At 40.9% G+C, this 19820-nt stretch overlaps 1 protein-coding gene across 7 annotated transcripts in view; it reads right to left on the bottom strand.

Moving 5' to 3' along the window:
* LOC136436136 (dachshund homolog 1-like) overlaps positions 1 to 19820 on the bottom strand; it is a 64619-nt gene that overhangs the window by 8127 nt on the left and 36672 nt on the right. For 4 of the 7 annotated variants that reach the window (XM_066429894.1, XM_066429896.1, XM_066429892.1 and 1 more), the window contains 4 exons: positions 15202 to 15408; positions 10357 to 10542; positions 9398 to 9481; positions 8367 to 8507 (listed from right to left, as the gene is read on the bottom strand). In XM_066429894.1, the coding sequence (XP_066285991.1) occupies positions 8367 to 8507; positions 9398 to 9481; positions 10357 to 10542; positions 15202 to 15408 (618 nt within the window). The remainder of the gene's footprint in view (positions 1 to 8366; positions 8508 to 9397; positions 9482 to 10356; positions 10543 to 15201; positions 15409 to 19820) is intronic. The other 3 variants (XM_066429897.1, XM_066429895.1, XM_066429898.1) reach the window with 1 other exon arrangement.

Consider the following 19820-nt stretch of genomic DNA (forward strand, 5'->3'; position numbering starts at 1 on the left):
CCCTCGCTATCGGACATGTTGAAAGTACGGCTACAAATGTACGAACCACAACCTTGGATGCTTAGGCCTCCTAAGGGCTTAGTCCCGATCCCCTACCCATAATCCAACTGCAGCCAAGATGAAATGCAGAAGAAAGAACAACGTTTCTAGATTAGGAAAACTAGGGAGTGCAAGAAAAAAAGAGCAAAACAAGAAATCCTGCAAGAAGAAAGGTGCCTTTTGCACACTGTAGGACATAAATCAACAATTCACCCCCATCTCGCAAATAACGCCACAAATTCCCGCCTAATCCGCCCTCGCTATCGGACATGTTGAAAGTACGGCTACAAATGTACCTACCACAACCTTGGATGTTTAGGCCTCCTAAGGGCTTAGTCCCGATCCCCTACCCATAATCAATCTGCAGCCAAGATGAAATGCAGAAAAAAGGACAACGTTTCTAGATTAGGAAAACTAGGGAGTGCAAGAAAAAAAGAGCAAAACAAGAAATCCTGCAAGAAGAAAGGTGCCTTTTGCTGAATGTTACTTCACAGGACCTAGAACTCAGCCTATAACACTACAACATAAATCAACAATTCACCTTCATCTCACCAATAACGCTACAAATTCCCACCAAATCTGCCCTCGCTATCGGACATGTTGAAAGTACGGCTACAAATGTACGAACCACAACCTTGGATGCTTAGGCCTCCTAAGGGCTTAGTCCCGATCCCCTACCCATAATCCAACTGCAGCCAAGATGAAATGCAGAAGAAAGAACAACGTTTCTAGATTAGGAAAACTAGGGAGTGCAAGAAAAAAAGAGCAAAACAAGAAATCCTGCAAGAAGAAAGGTGCCTTTTGCACACTGTAGGACATAAATCAACAATTCACCCCCATCTCGCAAATAACGCCACAAATTCCCGCCTAATCCGCCCTCGCTATCGGACATGTTGAAAGTACGGCTACAAATGTACCTACCACAACCTTGGATGTTTAGGCCTCCTAAGGGCTTAGTCCCGATCCCCTACCCATAATCAATCTGCAGCCAAGATGAAATGCAGAAAAAAGGACAACGTTTCTAGATTAGGAAAACTAGGGAGTGCAAGAAAAAAAGAGCAAAACAAGAAATCCTGCAAGAAGAAAGGTGCCTTTTGCTGAATGTTACTTCACAGGACCTAGAACTCAGCCTATAACACTACAACATAAATCAACAATTCACCTTCATCTCACCAATAACGCTACAAATTCCCACCAAATCTGCCCTCGCTATCGGACATGTTGAAAGTACGGCTACAAATGTACGAACCACAACCTCGGATGTATAGGCCTCCTAAGGGCTTAGTCCCGATCCCCTACCCATAATCCAACTGTGGCCAAGATAAAATGCAAAGGAGGGGAAGGAATGCAGAAAAAAGGACAATGTTTCTAGACTAGAATAGGGAGTACAAGAAAAAACAAGAGCAAGACAAGAAATCCTGCAAGAAGAAAGGTGCCTTTTGCTGAATGTTACTTCACGGGACCTAGAACTCAGCCTGTAACACTACAACATAAATCAACAATTCACCCTGATCTCACCAATAACGCTACAAATTCCCACCAAATCCGCCCTCGCTATCGGACATGTTGAAAGTACGGCTACAAATGTACGAACCACAACCTTGGATGTTTAGGCCTCCTAAGGGCTTAGTCCCGATCCCCTACCCATAATCCAACTGCAGCCGAGATGTCTGCCCGATAGCCCCCCAATATGTCAAGCTGAGTTCCACCACAAACCAAATCAAACCCAGGTTAACAGAGATCAAATGCTCTTCATGGAATGGACAATAAACCAATATGGGTGATAACATCAGCTTATTTGGGTTCGTCCTCGCAAGTGCGCAGACAGTAGAATTCGGCAGGCCTTGCTGCGCCGCTGAAGTAGACTTTAAAACATGCAACATGCTCAGCTCTATGCAATAATGGTGGTTTAGCCGATGCAGCACTTTTCCACTAGAGGCTGCGATCGCTGAGAACAAATTTCTTTCACGTTTTGTGTGTTTTGTTTTGATCACTCGAAGGCCTTATGAGAAACAAAACTGTATATAAAGCTAGGTGGGATTGTATCGTGCTCAGCTCTATGCAATAAAGGTGGTTTACCAGTTATAAATACCCCTTTCCACTCAAGGCTGCAACCACTGGGAAACCAAAAATTTGAAAGATTGCTCAACAAATTTCATAGATAAAGGACAAATATCTTTACATTTTAGTGTGTTCTGTTGTACTTAAATCATACTTTTACATTGTGCATCATATTCCAATATCATGAAAATGAAGGGTTATACAAATCCAATTTAGGCCTTATGCGAAACAAAATATTGTACAGTAAATAAAGCTAGGTGGGATTGCATCTGCTTTGGTATCTGTCCATAAAAATCTGATATGTCAAGATAACGAAATTCAATGTAATTAACGTGTTTTGACATTCATTTTTCGTGTAGCTATAATATATGTATATGACTGGCTCGAGGCAACAGCAGTAAGTACATGTAGGCAGAAAACCCTGACAGTTTCTAAGATACATTTTGTACATACGGTCAAAATTGCCCAAGAAGACTGTACTATTGTTTTCGCCATGGCTATTGGATGTTCCTGTTGCACTGTTACCTAATGCATTAGAAGGCTACCTCAGGAGTATCCATGAATGCATGACACAGTTTTCTTCAACTAATTTTCCACTGGGGAAAGGTTGGTTTAGCCTGGAGTCCAGCCTTATTAGCTTTCCGTTCGCTAGCCAAGCTCCGCTCCTCGAGCAGACTGGAGGGAGCTTTCCATTCGCTAATAAGGCTGGACTCCAGGCTAGGCTGGTTGGGATACCATGCAGTCTAGCCCTTTGCTTAAGTTACATTTCTCGAAAAGCATCTGCTGGAATACAGCTGTACCTCCTCAAAACAAGCAGGTGGTCAGCCAAAATACAGCTGCGCCTGACCAAATGGCAGAGATAGTGGCAGCAATCCCTCTACAAAGGCGACACACAGAGAGCAAGAAATAGCCATGCCTTCAAAATCAAAGTGCCAAAATCATCAACCCAGGTTTGAAGCGTTCAAAAACTTGTTTTTCCCTAGACCTATCGTAGAGTGGAACTCATTGCCACCAAGTATAGTAGGGGCGTCCTAACTAGATAGCATTAACCAACGCCTGCAGCTAGATGTTCAAAGGTTAGGTGTGACAGGTCGTTTGCTGTAATATAACCAGCTGCTGCTGCGCCATGCCTGCAAACCTGGTGTGTTACCCCAGGCTATATAGATACAGATACACTGCCCACTGTTTAACCCCAAAGGAAAGTCTGACACCACTTCAAGTAACTCACAACAACTCCTTCAACTTCTCTGAGACCTACAACACTTCAGGACTCTTCGGAGGGGGTCAAACGGCAAGGCAGGGCTAATGGGAAGCCATTGATCACTTAAGAAGGTTGTAACGTTATCCTGACATGTGAAGACATTTCCAGCCATGTCTGGGGCCAAAACTCACGAAATCATAATCAAGACCAGTTCAGCACTTTCACTCCTCCTCAGGACATGGTATGCAGGGTCAACCATGAGGTCAAACAAACAAATAACTTCTCTCTTTGTGATTATGTGATTCCCTTACCACAACCATCAGTAGCTTGGATTTCTTCTGACATTTACAAATTACATGCAACGTAATTAGATTTTTGACCTATTAAAATGCCTGCGCTGCAATTTATTATCAGTCAGATGTAATCAAAATGACTGCAAACAGGAAGATGTAATAAGAGCATATGTCAATCATTCTGGAAATGTAAAGTATACTTCAATGCCACACTTGAAGGAAAGGTGACCTAGGTCATAGGTTAGGTCACCAATGGCCCTAAGATAGTTCCCAGAGAGATCAGTGTCACTTGAGCATGTGGTGTCAATATTTGCCCCATATCTCCATGAAAATATGATAGATTTGTTTTTGTGCTAAGTTTCAAGCTCTGTAATTTGAATAAAACAATTTATCTGCCAAGACAAGGTGCTGGGCAAGGTTTTGAAATTGCCTTCTTCAACTTGGGCATACATATGTGTATGTTCAGTGATCAGACAATTGAAAACCATTGACATTTGTACAAGTTACTAACCTGGGCTATCCAAACCACTTTCTCAGAGCTTCAATTCCTTATGTAAACTTTTCTGCAACCCTTTAACCAACAAAGTTGTATTCATGTGTTTCGCTTGACAAAAAGTCACAAGTTCGAATCCGACTGTATCCACAGACTTTTGTCGTGACCTTTAGGAATATGTTTCACCTTGACCTGTGGGTTGGCTTAAACCTGTGTAGGTAACACCCACCCTCACCTGTCAACCTACAGACAACACTGCATCAATCTTACACTGTCCATAAAGCCTTGGTCTTCTCTGGCATACAGTCTGTGCTACAGCTCATGTTTAGACCCATTCTCTTTGAATATCTGTGTTTTGTAATAGTTAGATCCCGAGATATGGGTTTCTTATTGGATTTGGTACTGCTCCGCCCACCCGAGGAGTTGTTGGTTCCCCGAGGGCGAAGCCCGAGGGATGCCAACAAACTCCCGAGGGTGGGCGGAGCAGTACCAAATCCACTAAGACACCCAGATCTCGGGATCTAACTATTTTAGAACCCGATTGTCTTTCCGAAGCAAATAATATAAATACATATATTAAAAAGGACATGCATTTTTGTTGACCTTAAGGTGTTTGAGGTGAAATACAAGAGGAAGAAATTGAAATGTAGAGCCTTCTTGACCAGACCGTGACAAATTATCTGGCACCTCTGTGGTGGTGGGACCAGCCTTGTGTGTTACTGGTAATTATAAGAAAACAAAAACTGGCACCTTTCTGGGTCAGGCCCCGGTGGTCTCCCAAGGGGTAGGGGTGTACTAAGTAACGAATAAATTGACTAAGTTGGAGACGCCCACAATTTTATCCAATCAGGTTGATGGAACTTCACCTACTGGTGGGCGTCTCCAACTTAGTAAATTTATTCGTTACTTAGAACACCCCTACCCCTTGGGAGGCCACACTATGTGGATTTAGTCACAAGAAATGCACGCTCCTGATTGGCTGAGGAAAGACGGCCGGGTTCTAAGCCAGTTTTAGGCAGCGCCATCTTGATTTGTTCGTTCTTGGATTTTTTTTAAATGCCACATACAGTCAAAACTGCCCTAGAAGACCACTCAGGAGACCAATAAAATCTGGTCAATGTGGACAGGTGGTCACTATAGACAGGATTCTGTAATACTTGTGTGAATAGGGAAAATTATATAAGGGCCACCAAAAAGTGGTCACATTGATGGTTGTTACGTAGAGGTGGTCACTTGTATAGGTTTGACTGTATATCAATGGCCAGGTGGTCCTTATGTAGAGGTGGTCACTCATACAGGTTTGACTGTCCTTGGAAGACATTAACTAAACTAGCAGATGGTTTTTCCCATAACCGGCCTAAGCAGCCGAACCTTAAATTTACAAGGAGATTAAGTTTAGAGGCCTTCAATTTTCACCAGGGTAGCGGGTTTCATCCTCTGGGTCAGGGGTCAAACCTTTAATATCTGTTGACCTTCTAGACAGATGCAGATATTAGGCAGAGGTAAAATCCTTCATCACAAGCCGCTGAAGGGATTAGCCAGGTTACGGTCCAGCTCTTATGCAGATGGTCGGGTTTAAGCCCCAGGAATAAGGCGGACAGTAGCTGTCAGGAGTGGAGATCTCCGACCAAGTGGTTTTGTTTACACAAATGTAGAAAAGTCTTAGGTCTCCTGTGCTGACCTTCTAGGTGGCTGGTTTTCTATGGCTTTCTTATCAGATTTGCGCTGTATTCTGATCACCTGCATGTTCTGATTGGGCCAAACATAATCATTATGCCGAGAAATGTAATAGGAAAAAATGTGATAAGAAAAAAATAGAAAATATGCTTACATTTTAACTTAAAGCATGACTGCTTTACTTTACTTTTTACAGTAAAGTTAGATATGTCAGTTGAAAGGTCATTTTTTGGCATGAAAGGTTAAGCTTTGTTCTTTTTGTTACATTATTATGGTAGTTCCAGCTCATATGCAGATGGTCTGGTTTAAGCACAGGAATAAGGAAGACAGTAGCTGTCAGGAGTGGAGATCTCAGCCAAGTGGTTTTGTTTACACAAATGTAGAAAAAGATGGGATGAATTTAGAGCACTTAGCCTCCAGGGTAGACCTTCTGGATGGCTGACGGTTTTCTGTCATGGCTTTTTTTTGCGTGGCTGATTTGCAGTGTTTTCTGCTCACGCGCATGTTCTTATATGGCCAGATTTAATTGGTACGCCAAGCCAGCCGAGGAACAGAAAAAGAAAAAAGTGATGAGAAAAAAAGTGGAGATCTGCATGATGGCTTAACACACGGAGCACCATTCAGTTTGTATTTGGAATGCTGTATTTTTCCAAATCATAGGTGCACCATGATAGAAAATTACAGTTATAAGTTTCATATGTCATTTGAAAGGTCATTCCTTGCAAGATACCATAGTAAGACACATAATGTATATCAAATGTTGTTACATTTGTTACATAAGTTCAAGAAAAACTTGGTTTGAAATTTGTTAGACTCAAAAATCCAAAATTAACACTATTGCCTTGTTGGATTGGATTCAAACTGACAGGATTTTGGTTGTTGGGCTTCTGTGCTTACACTTACAGTAATTTGATGAACAAGGTGGGCTATGATAAGGTGCTTTGTTATGTGATATATTACCAAATAGCCTCTCATTCCATTTGGATGTAATCAGTAAGTACTTTCCGCTAATGTAGTTTCCACTGTCTCATCAGCCTTGTGTTTGTGCGCGATCGTTCCTCACTGTCAAAACCCTACCAAACGTACAGTCACACCTCCTAAGCACGCTAACCCTCCAGCCTACAGCACAAATAACACCCCAAGACAAATGTACCTCTTCTTCTTATCTTAAAGCGGAGATTTGATACCTTTCCTGATATCTGTGGTAGGTAGAATAATGGGGAGGATTACCCGAACAACCAGCAGAGTAGCAGCAGATTCGATACTCGCCTCAGAATTCAATTTACCAACCCACTGCCTGGCACCATCGCCAAATAAGACCATTCGTCTTTTTCTGGAGAGTTATACACAAGCTTCATAACTGCTATGCCTGATACTGCTGGTGGAGAAATTGTGATTTAGCTGGTTTTTAACAGGGATAGTCTGATTCTCATACGTTTCGTATTGTGCTTCTTCCGTAACCTTAAAAGCTTATCTACGAAGTGTTAGTGTAATGCTGTCTTAAATGGATTCGAATCAAGTAACAGAAGATTTCTGTGATGTGTTCTGAGAGGAAAAAGGCATAGAATGTCACTGTGACATTCACAACAGTTCCTTCAAAATGCGATGCATTTGTCAGTGTTCTGGAACTGAATTTTACAACACATTGCACCATCTGTGATTGATGATTCTATTACAATGTAGGAAACCCTCCTCCTAACCTCTCTAAAGTGCACTTGACTACAAGTTTTAGCAGTTTTAGTTAGGACTAGACAGACATAACGTTGAAAAACTGTCAAGTTTTAGCAGTCTTAACTTGAAAGTTCTTCTGTGTTGCTCATTCCTAGACACAGACTAGAGCTACTGTGGGAACGTATCATCAGCTATTACTTGTCTCCAAGTAGTGTATCCCAGTCAGATTGAAATTGGCCTCAGCAATGAATGTACGGAGTATACAAACAACAGAACGCACCTTTGAGAACCCTGAGATAACAACTGTTTGACATAGTCATAGCACAAACAAAGAACTTTACGCTGGTCTCCCAAAACTATCAGACAAGATACGAGCCAGCGAAACTACAAGGAAGTAGTCTCCAACTTAGTGCTACAGTCTCCGGCACATGTAAGGAGTCCTAGAAAACCACCCTCCACACTAAGTTAGATGTGCTGAAAAGAGACACCGGTACACAAGCTGATGGCATGTGGAAGGCTATGCAGGACAGGGGCTTCTGGGCTGCCATGGTGGTTTGGGTGGAAGAAGAAGAATGGCACCCGACATAAGTCAAGTCAAGTAAGTCAAGTACTGTATATGTAGAAACAACAGAACGTACCATTGAGAACCCCAAGACTTTTAGATGGCGTCTGTTTGAGGATATAGTGAGGTACTACAGTGTAGTGAAGTGTATAAACAGTAAAACAATACGTTGAGAACCCTAACACTGTCGGATGGCAAATGTTTAGAGGATATAGTGAGGTAGTGACTAAGTGTAGGATTATATTCATTGAATGATTCAGGTAGTTTACTAGTTCCGCACAGCTACTTCTGTACTGCGTGCCTCAAAGCTGGTGTGTTACACAGAAGGGTGGTTATACCGGCTATACTGATACAGACAACAGAACCTACCGTTGAGAACCCTGAGACTGTCGGATGACGTCTGTTTGATGCCGTCCTCGGCCTGGATGCGACGACGCTGCTCCTGCTCCAGCTGCTCCAGCATTTTCCTCTTCGCCTTCTTCTCCTTCTTCAGCCTCTTCTGCAGGACAGCTGACCGGGCACAGGGCAACATGGTCAGTACAAACATTTATACTAGTATTCAAAGATAGTTGCGAGGCTTGAACACATTTTTTCTTTGCCTCTTTGCTCCAGCATTTTCCTCTTCGCCTTCTCCTCCTTCTTCAGCCTCTTTTGCAGGACAGCTGATGGGAAAAGGGCAACATGGTCTGTAAAAACATTTATGTTCAACACAGTGATGTTTGTTACAGTACATCCAAACATATCTCCAACCCAAATCCCTCAGTATATGATGCACTCCTGTATATCTAAACTGTGTATACCTGGAGGGTGCTGCACTAGAGATCCCTCAAACCCAATGTTTTGTGGGGGCTTTATGTAACCCGACAGATTACAGGTTACAGATTAACTTTAAATAGTTTTATTCCAATGGTTCCTCCCTAGCCTGAATTCAATCAAGCCTCCTGTGACCGCTTGCCGCCCTGTAACCGCCTCGCAACCCAAGAGGGACAGAAATCCCCGGACAGCTGGAGTTTGTGTTATACAGACTAGGGGCTGTGGCGACCAGACAACAAATGGTTTGTATGGCAATGGGGGGCCAAGCTGAAATCCTGCCCTATGATTGGTGTTACCATTTTTGATAACAGTTCCCTCGGCTTAGAGCAACCAGCGAACAAGCTCCGGGGGAGGGGACAGAAATCCCCGGACAGCTGGAGTTTGTGTTATACAGACTAGGGGCAGTGGCGACCAGACAACAAATGGTTTCTATGGCAATGGGGGGCCTAGCTGAAATCCTGCCCTATGATTGGTGTTACCATTTTTGATAACAGTTCCCTCGGCTTAGAGCGAACAAACTCCGCGGGGAGGGGACAGAAATCCCCGGACAGCTGGAGTTTGTGTTATACAGACTATTTCCTCCCTACCTCGACTCCTCTGTTCCTCTCCCAGCTGCTTCTCCAGGGCCTCCCTGAGTTCCCGCTCCCGCAACAGCTCCATCTTCAGCTCACCTGTAGAGCACAAAAGAAAATGCTACTATTTACATTGACTAGAGTCTACATGCATATCAGTTGTGGGGTTGTGTGGCGCAACGCCAGAGCGTTCGGCTCAGAACTAAGGGGTCCCGAGTTTGAATCCTGTCATGTCACCGATCTTGTGCTTTTGCGAAAGGCACTTTACACGACTTTCCTCACTCAACCCAGGTGTAAATGGGTACCTGACTTCGGTTGGGGGAGGTCGTATTGATGTCACCTGGTGGCGCCGAATGGCAGCCACCCAGACCCTTGCGACAGTTCCACATAATGCAGGTGAGGATAAGATATGTATATGTTGTGTATTATGTGAAACCTTTAAACCCTGCATCAATTCAGCGCTGAAAAGGCTGCCATTGCGGGTAATTTCTGACCAATAAAAACCAGTATTTTTTTTCATAACATAAAAGTTGATAAAAGTACAAGCTGCCCAAGCAAATGGTCAGAACACAACTGGGAATACAATATTATTATTGTTCATCCCAGGATTCGTGAATCACGACTAACCGAGGCACAGGGATTGATCGTAATTTGCAAATCCTCATATGAACGGTACAATTTCTAGTATAAATGGTCTAACCTCTACAGTAAAATTCCAGATTCAGACTATTCATACTAGGATTGTCCAATCAGGATCAATCCCTGTGCATGGCTGATTCCTGGTATGACCACGGTCTTATTGGACCAACAGATAAAAATAAATTGCTCAAAAGCCAAGTTCATTGCTACAAATAAAACAATGTTGTCATACAGTAACTCAAAATGTTTTTTCTGTCTCAACCAGGGGAAGAATAGCTCTCCATTAAGCTAAACTGGTTAATTCAAGACCACTTTTACTTTTCACTTTCACCCACCTTTCTCCATGTTGAACTGCTTCTCCTGTTGCCGGGCGTTGTCCGCCGCGACCTTGATTAACCCCATGATGTTGGTGAGGATGGTCTCCGTGGAGGAGATGTTCTCCGACAGGAAGGGGGCCATACCAACCAGACTCTGCAGCGGGGGGTTTCCCTCCGAGTGGGAGTCTGGGCTTTCTAACGAGCCTGGGAGAAAAACAATACAATATGTTAGTAGTTTGTTAAGTCTAAGTACGTATACTAAATGTACCTTGATAGGGTAAGTCATAAGAATCAAGGGCTTACACCTCATTGTCCAGAGGTAGTTGAAGACGAATATCACTTTTGATTGTATGTCCCAAATATTTTTATATACGTAATTCACTATACTCAATGCTATCGTCGGATCTACCAGGATTTATCTATGAAATGTGACAACCCATGCATGGTATACATTGGGAAGTATATCAAAGAATGTTTAGATGTTAGAAACTCCTCCAATGATTGAAAAATCCCATTGTCATCCCATACTACTACACCATATTTTACAATATAGACTAATTAGCCTAATAGAATGTTATCTATGTACCAGTGAATGCCATACTTTGTACCTTGTACAATTGTTGTGCAACAATAAATTTTATGTTCCAACACTGCTACATGTACCTTCCAATGCTCCTAAGTTCCGACATCCCTATGTTAGAGTTAGGGTTAGCTATAGGGGGTGTCGGAAGATTAATATTAAATTCTCTTTACATTGCTTTTTGATCTCTGTCAGTTGTTGCTTTGAAGCTATTGAATATTAAAATATCATGAGGGCCAAAAAGGACGGCTTTTGGAAATGACAGGATGAGGAGACATTAAGAGGTTGAATCTAATGTGATGGATGGTCAGTAATTGTATTGAGAGTGGCAAAGGGACACGCTGTGATCTTTTAATTGGGATAGCTAGTCCTTGTGGCATGCTCCACTTTAATAAAAAATTCCATTCCGTTCATCGCTAGGTATTTTGACAATGTGCTTACGTGCACACATGACAACACAGTATGATGTTACATTTGATCTGGAACAAGTGTTAAACAAAAAGCTCCTAACATTGAGAATAAAAGCAGGAAACAAGACACGGAAAATGGGAATCACAAATAGTTATTTCATATCTAATGTGGAGCATATCTTTTGTGCAACTTTGTGTCTTGAGCAAACACGACAACACAGTATATAATGTCACATTAGATCTGGAACAAGTGTTTAACGAAAAGCTTCTAACATTGAGAAAATAGCAGGAAACAAGACGCAGAAAAAGGAAATCACAAATTGTTATTTCATATCTAATGTGGAGCATGTCTTTTGAGCAGCCGTGTGTCTACCAGGCAAGGCATGCATGAGAGGCACTTCAAAGCAGCTCTTGCAATATTCATAACTTATATTGTGACATAATTGCGATTGCTGCATGCGACTTTCAAAGGAACTTAATTTCCTGTGGATCATAAAAGAATCTGACTGATAGAAGTGCCTCAATAAAAAATGCATTACTGTAATTTCATTTGGCTGGCTTTTAGATACTTGTCATATTTCATTTGCTATGGATATTTCATTGTAAAAATTCAGGGGGCGGCAATTTGTTGTTTTTTTTAATGAAAAAGATACTTTATACATTGGAAACCAGTAAGGGAAGGGAATGCTTAAAAAAGTCGACCCCAATTTCATTGATAGAAAAGATGACTGTTGGTTTACGCACAACTAGCTAGCATGAATCTATTGATGCCATCAAAAAATGAGGCCTTGGTGTATTTTTCTAGCTGTTTGTGAAAGAAGGAAATATTGCATAATGACACACATTTTGTATTATCCCTTTTTAGCAATTGTTGAAGAAATCCCCTTTGTCAAACCTATAGATCAAGCCATTCTTGGCCAGCAGAATTTTCCTCTCGAGACCTGAATATTCCATCTGTCCCTCCTTGTCTCTTAGATTTCAATTGTCAATTACCAGAATATTTTCAGTTTTGCTGCCAAAATCCTACATCAAGAACCCTTAGATTTCAATTGTCACTAACTAGAAATAGTAGAATATTTTCAGTTTTGCTGCCAAAATCCTACATCAAGAACCTTTTACCGTCGCTGCAGCGCTTATCTTGGGAATTCACAGACATTGCAGTTTATTATTGAATCAGTACCGTATGGAAGTTGTCTACAGCAAGGGCATTAGTAAAAGCATGAGCTACAGCGTGCCAAAAATGCAGGTTCAGATCCTGCTTTCTGTCACTGTTAGATAAAACACATCCAGAAAAGGATGTGGTAAATGCAACACAGTTCTTTTTGGCCTATACAGTCAAACTTGTACCTCTACATAAGGACCACCTGGCCAATGTGACCACTTTTTTTGTGGTCATTTAGATAATTGACATTGACACAAGCATTAAGGATCTTGTCTATATTGACCACCTGTCCACATAGACCAGATTTTATTGGTACCCTGAGTGGTCTTCTTGGGCAGTTTTGAATGGATACCATTTTGATCCACAGTTGGGAATGCATTAATGAAGACTTAACAACTTCAATCCTATACTTTTAGATAACATTACAATGCAGGTATAAATTTCTGAAGTTATGTTCCACAGCTTTTACAGAATTTTACTGTAATGCATCAAGAGTTGTTACTGACATACGAATGAAAACAATCAAATACAATCCGTTTGACCAAAAGTTGCTGAAATCTGCTTAATGCCATTTAATCTTTTCCCCGGGCAAATATCACATTGAGCAGTTATAAATTTCAGGCTGTTGTTTTCCAGCTATGAACTCTGGAATTTCTATGGTTGTTCCTAAGCTTTTATAGGAATGTTGCACATTAGGAATTCTTACGTACATAAGAAAACTATTAAAAACAATTGTTTTAAGCTGCTAAAATTTCTCCTATCTTTCCCCAGGCAAATATCACATTGAGCAGCTATAAATTTTAGCCTGTTCTACAACTTTTAGAACAGGACTGCAACACATGGAGTTCTTACTGGCATACAGAAACGATCAAATATATGTACATTCAATCGTTTTCACCCAAAGTTGCTGAAATCTAAATGCCATTTCATTCTCGTATCTTTCCCCAGGCAAATATCACATTGAGCAGCTATAAATTTCAGGCTGTTCTTCTACAACTTTTAGAACAGGACTGCAACACATAGAGTTCTTACTGGCATACAAAAACGATCAAATACATGTACAATCATTTTCACCAAAGCTGCTGAAATCTGCTTAATGTCATCTAATTCTTGTATCTTTCCCCAGGCAAATATCTCATATGGTTGTTCCTCAGCTTTTACAATTGTTTTGACCCAAAGCTGCTGAAATTTCTCCTATCTTTCCCCAGGCAAATATCACATTGAGCAGCTATAAATTTCAGCCTGTTGTTCTGCAGCTCTGAACTCTCCCTGACCCTACTGAACTCTGTTTGCCCTTGTCCTGGCAGAAATACAATCTGTGTAAAGCCCAACTCAAAACAGGAATATAAACTACTGATAACCATCAGACAAAACAAGCAGTAAATAAGTCCTGTCAGGTATCTGCCCATTGTCCCTGACTTAATAATTTCAGGAAGGATGTAAAGAAAAATACAGGATGTCCCAGATTCGCTGAAGGAAAATACAACAGCTAGATTTCTTCAATTTTGATCTGTTTTTCCCGGCATTGTTTATAGCAGTGCGTCTAACTTTCTAATGGGTATTTGCTGTCGCTCTTATCGAACTGTGACAACAGGACAAAGAAAGAAAAAAGATTTACAAACATCAGCCTGGTTGTGTTGTCCTTTGATACTCCTTTTGTTTTGTGTCTTTTCATTTTGTCATCAGAAGATCGAAAAATAGTAAAACTAAAGGAGAAAGGAATCCATATAAAGACAGTCAAACCTGTACAAGTGATCACCTCTACATAAGACCAATGTGACCACTGTGACTTTTTAGTGGTCTCTTACATGATTTTTACCATTGACACAAGCATATACATGTGTCCACCTGTCTACAGAGATCAGAATGTATTGGTCCTCAGAGTGGTCTTCTTGGGCAGGTTTGAATGTAATGAACAGAATCCATATAGATTAATATGTTTCATTTCTTTGAACAATGAAAGAAATGTATCTGTAAATGCGTTATCGACAGGGATCAGCAAACTTGACTGGATTATTGACTCCGTTGGCTCTAGTGCGGCGGTATCATTCTGACATGTTGTCAGGATAAACACAGTCTTTATTAACTCAGGATCACTATGTGCAGTGGAGTATCTGCAAACAAATAAAAGTCAGGGCTTGATGGGGAAGGAATGTACGAAATGTACAGCATTGTAAACTACGATTATTTTTCTGTTTTATTGGATCGGTTGACATGCCACCAAGGCCACCCAGCTACCAGTAGCCGAAGGCTATTACTACAATGTAAGGGCAAGCATAGAGTTTCAAATGGATAGGTTTTGGCTATCCATATCACACACAAAGGCCTTCAGGTTTGTATGAAACAGGCAGACTATTCAATAATGCCAAACAAAAGCAGAAATCCATTACTTAAAAATTGACAATTTCTACGGAAAATAGGGAGAGATATTGCGAATTCAAAGGAATGAGTGGTGTTCTGAAAACTGGAGAGAAACCAAATTGAATGGCTGCATAGAGTCATAGACGAACAAACATTAACTCACTTCTTTTTGAGGTCAAAGAAAATGGCAAAGAAAATAGCAAACAAAAGCTGATTAATCATATCTTAAAATTGGACCATTTGTTGAAAAATAGGGAGGGATTGAAATCATGGACGACATGGGTGGTGTTCTAAAAACTGAAAAGAAACTGCAGTCTCTCTCTCTCTGTGTTGGTAAGACCAAAACTCACTTCTCTCTGTGGTCAACCTTTCTCTCAACGACTCTGCCGATCCCTCCAGTCCACCAGAGGCTGCCACCCCCTCGGTGACGGGTGGTACGATCCCCGCAGGAGTCAGTCCCAACATGGCATTGCTCATCACCAGGTTGCCATGGAGACCGGACTGACAGGCATGCACACTGGAGGAGGCCGGGAGATGGAAACCATTTTGCGTGGTACCTGCAGCCGAAAGACGATGCAGAACTTTAAGTACCGATGTAATTATCTCCATGAAAAATGGAGATATAGTTTTGGGTGTGTCTGTTTGTCTGCCTGTCTGTGTTTCTGGACTACTGTAGTCAGCATAACTCAAGAACCTCTTGATGAATAATGATGATATTTGGTTTGTGGGCAGGTGTTGTGAAACCAAAATTCAAGGTCGAATTTGGGCCCCCTGTTATGTGACCTTCATATCGCAGCAGAAATTCCATTTTTGTACCTCTTGACCTCGATGTGCTATGGTCTTGATTTTTTGGTGGCAGATAGCTTGTGATGTAATGAAGCCATGGTGTGGGTTTGGGCCCCCAAGTTTGACTTGCACCCATCTACAGTGAGTGTAGATAACTGATAACGAAAAAAACCCTGTTTCTTCACACTTTTCCATACTCTTTAACCCATACAATCAAAGTATGGCAGGTCAAAAGAGGAATCTTAAAACCAAAATGAAGAACCCTTGACATGTGCCATCCTGTGTGATCTGATTTTCTTGCTATCTACAGCCATTGTGGACAACTGATATCCTAAAAATGTTACTTTTGAATTAAGATTTTATTCCATTTTGTTATCTTTTGTTTTATTGAATGAAGATGTGACAAATCAAAAGAGTAGTCTTAAATGATATCAGCGACCAAAAAAAGATTTTTTTGTGTTGTTATAACTTTTAACTTCTATTCATCCACGGGAAATGTGGCCCAAAAACTCAATTTCTTTGTAGACTTTAGATCCTTAAATGAAGGTATGACTGGGCAAAAGCGCAGCCTCTCAAACACATTCAGAAAGCACAACTGTCTTCCTCATTGGCAAATCTAATAAGCCGAAATGTTAAATATATAGAATTACCCCGCAAGTTGAATGCCAGCCAAATCATAAACATCGTTCTCTGCACAATGTAGAGCTTGATGAACAGCTCTGCCATCTTCCTCTCTAATCTACTAATGGATTTGTAGACTCCAAATGTCACTGCAGATCATATCAAAACTCGGCTGCGTTTCCGCCCACTATTTGGCGTGCGTTAATGGTGATTACACTTGTTTGCCCATCGTTGACATTTCCCTGACAGTGTCAACGCTACAAACACCATAATTCTGCTGGGGAGGAATATTACCATAGGGCCTGCAGGACTCGAAATACTGGGTGTATGTGCACCTTTGTGCATCCAAAATTGGAACTGTGCACCTAATTGTTTGCTGTGGTATACAGAATATTCTTGAAATGTAAGAACCAAAAAAAGCAATATCACCTTTTTTGTACAATATTGCTTGTTTGAAATTTTGAAGTTAGCTTTATGATTACAGATTGAAGTTCTTAATTTTTGTAAACTTTGTAATCATGTTTTGCTGACATCCTTATTTTATGTGGTGCACCCAAAATTCTTTCTGTGCACCTATTTTTTTGGTTCGGTGCACCAGTGCACCTATTTTCAAAAATGGATTTCGAGCCCTGGACTGTCACACTGAGACAGGAAGCTAAGCAGCCACTTTCAGCTTTAAGCCAAAGAGGACTTGTACAAATATTCATGCTCCGCTTATAATTTGGAAATTCCGCCTTTCTTGTTATGTCTGTTGCAATTTCCTAAACGCCCTAAGCGCTTTGCTAAACCCGCTTCTCTCTACTCAACATTCTTTACTGTAATGTCACACAAAATAGACTCCAAGGACTTTTTTGTTTGACATAGAATCAAATAGAATTCCAAAATGAAATTTAACTTTCCTATTCATTTCACTTATCTTTAACCTTTTCTTTACGTTGTTCTGGTTACTGAGTCAGTTTAACCTAATGAAGTGTCAAGGCCACTTTTTTTAAGTAAACATACAAACTACTTGCCTGGCTTCTTATTTGTAGAAAATCTAGATCTACCTGGCACTTTTTCACAATGACTTCTGGTATGTACACTTTGGTAGTAGCTATTATTCTAAAGGCCTTGTTTTGTCTGTTTGAGTGGCTTTTTGTTGGCAGGTGTGACCAGCATTGTTTCCCATGACCTCAGGTGATGAATGCTCGTTAACCCCCGTTAATTAACTAACCAGCTGGGCATGGACAATGAGACCTTTTCTCTTCTCACCTGTGATTGAGGGGGATCATGACTTGACTGGGCAGGGTACTCATTATCTCAGTCATTTTAGGGCCATACCAATTTTATTTGAAGGTTTTCGAATTATAGAAAATAATGCAGAACAGGAAAATCAACAACAAAACAGAGTTCAGAGTTCTGTACCTTAATTAGGACAAACAGTTTCTGGGAGTGAATATGGTCAGATGCAAGTTTTCTCCCAGATCTCCCATAGTTGTACTGAATTTTTACTGTCTGAGAACTGAGAATTTGGATTGGTGTGGCCTTACATGTTATGTTAAACATCAGCAGAAGATTTGTTGGTTTTCAGATTTTAGAAAAATAATTCAGGAATGAAAAATCAACATGAAAACAGAATCTGAGAGAAAGTTTATACCTTTGGGACACACAGTTCCTGAGAGTGACTATACATGTAGGTTTTCCCCTCAGAGTTCTCGATGTCCAGTGCTAAAGTTTTACTACAAAATGTCTGGGAAACAAGAGGTCAATTTGGTCAGGCCTCTAGCATTAGGGTGATTTACTGACTTCAAGCACTGTACAATATGGATCAGAGTTTAGAGATCAAGTGCTCTATGTTGTCCTTGTCCACAAATCGAAATGTTTTTCTTGTCTGTGGTAATGACAAAGGCTCAACAATGTCAGACTGGGCACATTAAGCTTTTTACCCATTCTGCTGACATTAGAGAAAAACAAAGAACAGACTGACTGGTGTGCTTTTCCGTTGCCCCAGATTCAATCCATCTTAAATTTGACAATCTGAATTTTTTTTTCTATGTTACGCCTTGGACTGTAAACTACAATAGAAAGGAAACAATAAAAGATATCAGATTTTGAAAATCATGCAAAAACTTGACCAGCACTACAGCTTTCTACCTTGATATTAACCTTTTAAAAGACAAACAAAACATGAAATTGATATTAATTAAATGGATTACAAAAAGAGGTTTTATTGAGAGAAATCACTGTGGGTTTTTTTACGCAGCTCCGATTGTACTTAAAATTGTTCAGGACCCCTTTTGATCAGTTTAACGTTACATAGTTGGTCTACTAAAGAAGCCCTTGACAATGTAATTCTTGATATAGATTCAAAGCATTTTGATATACCACTTACGGTATCGCAGACTGTGCCAAACCTTTTGTGCATACTTTTCACATTACACGTTACTGGTACAAATGGCACAGTCTTCTGACAAGCACAAGTTGGCAACAAACTTATAACCCCACAGGGGACATATGGACAAATGTCTGTGAAACTGGCTGTGGGCATATATCCTTCATACACACCAGACCAGCCAGATAAATACAATATTTGGTAAGTTTCCAACACCCATTAACCAGCCTGAAGGAGCCTCATTCATATCAAGGAGGGCCTGCATGGGGGATACCAACAACAGTTTACACTGAATTCAGAAGAACCCACTACGTATTTCGCTAAAATCGAGAAAGGTAATTCTGCAAAAAATGGTCGCCTCGCTACCAATTACGTGACTAAGACGGCTTTCCCTACGAATTACGGGAAATCAAAATAGGCTGCCTACGCCTTACGGAAAAGAGCATGCAGGCCCTCCTATGTCAAGATGGTACATCTCTCTGGTGGAGGCTGAGCCAAAGGATGACCTTTTGGCTCGCACCAGTTAAGACCCTGTTTAGACTGGGGTTGGTAAGAGGGCTTAGGATGAGAAAGCATGTTTTGAGATGATTTGGGGTCGTATCTAAATGGGTTGCAAACAGATGGATTTCTGGAGAAGGATCAGAGAAGTTTCTAATTGGAGGTCAAGACTGTTTTTCTAACCTTCTCCCTGCTGCCTAACTCTCTAACCAAAACTTCAGTGTGCGAAAGGTTAAGATCCCAGGGCCAGTTTGGACAGATGATCAAACCTCTCTACAGTGACCATTCAAAGAAGTTTTCAATAAAGTTAAAGTTAACTTGAACGGGGTTTCTAAAATGGTCCTATGTTGACAAGTGGTTACTATAGCAGGATTCTCTTAATTCTGGGGTAAATGAGAAAATGGCCACAAAAAAGTGGCCACAATCACGTGACAATGGCCAAGTGGTCCCAAAAGCTAGTTCTGAGTTTGTTTGGGATAAAACATAACTACTCAGTCCCAATATTACGTAGCTGTTATTGTGCTTGTTGACTCATGTACGAAATACTGTTTGTGGTTCAGTAGAGAGTTGAACCTAAAATCACCTGACGTGCTGAATGTTTGACTCATTGTTCGTGTTGTGACATTTGCACCTGATTAATGTAGTGAACACAACACCTGAAGGTCATTCTGTATCATCCGGATCATTTCCCTC

Source organism: Branchiostoma lanceolatum, chromosome 6 (genome assembly GCF_035083965.1).
Source record: "Branchiostoma lanceolatum isolate klBraLanc5 chromosome 6, klBraLanc5.hap2, whole genome shotgun sequence".
In the NCBI taxonomy this organism is placed as follows: domain Eukaryota; kingdom Metazoa; phylum Chordata; class Leptocardii; order Amphioxiformes; family Branchiostomatidae; genus Branchiostoma; species Branchiostoma lanceolatum.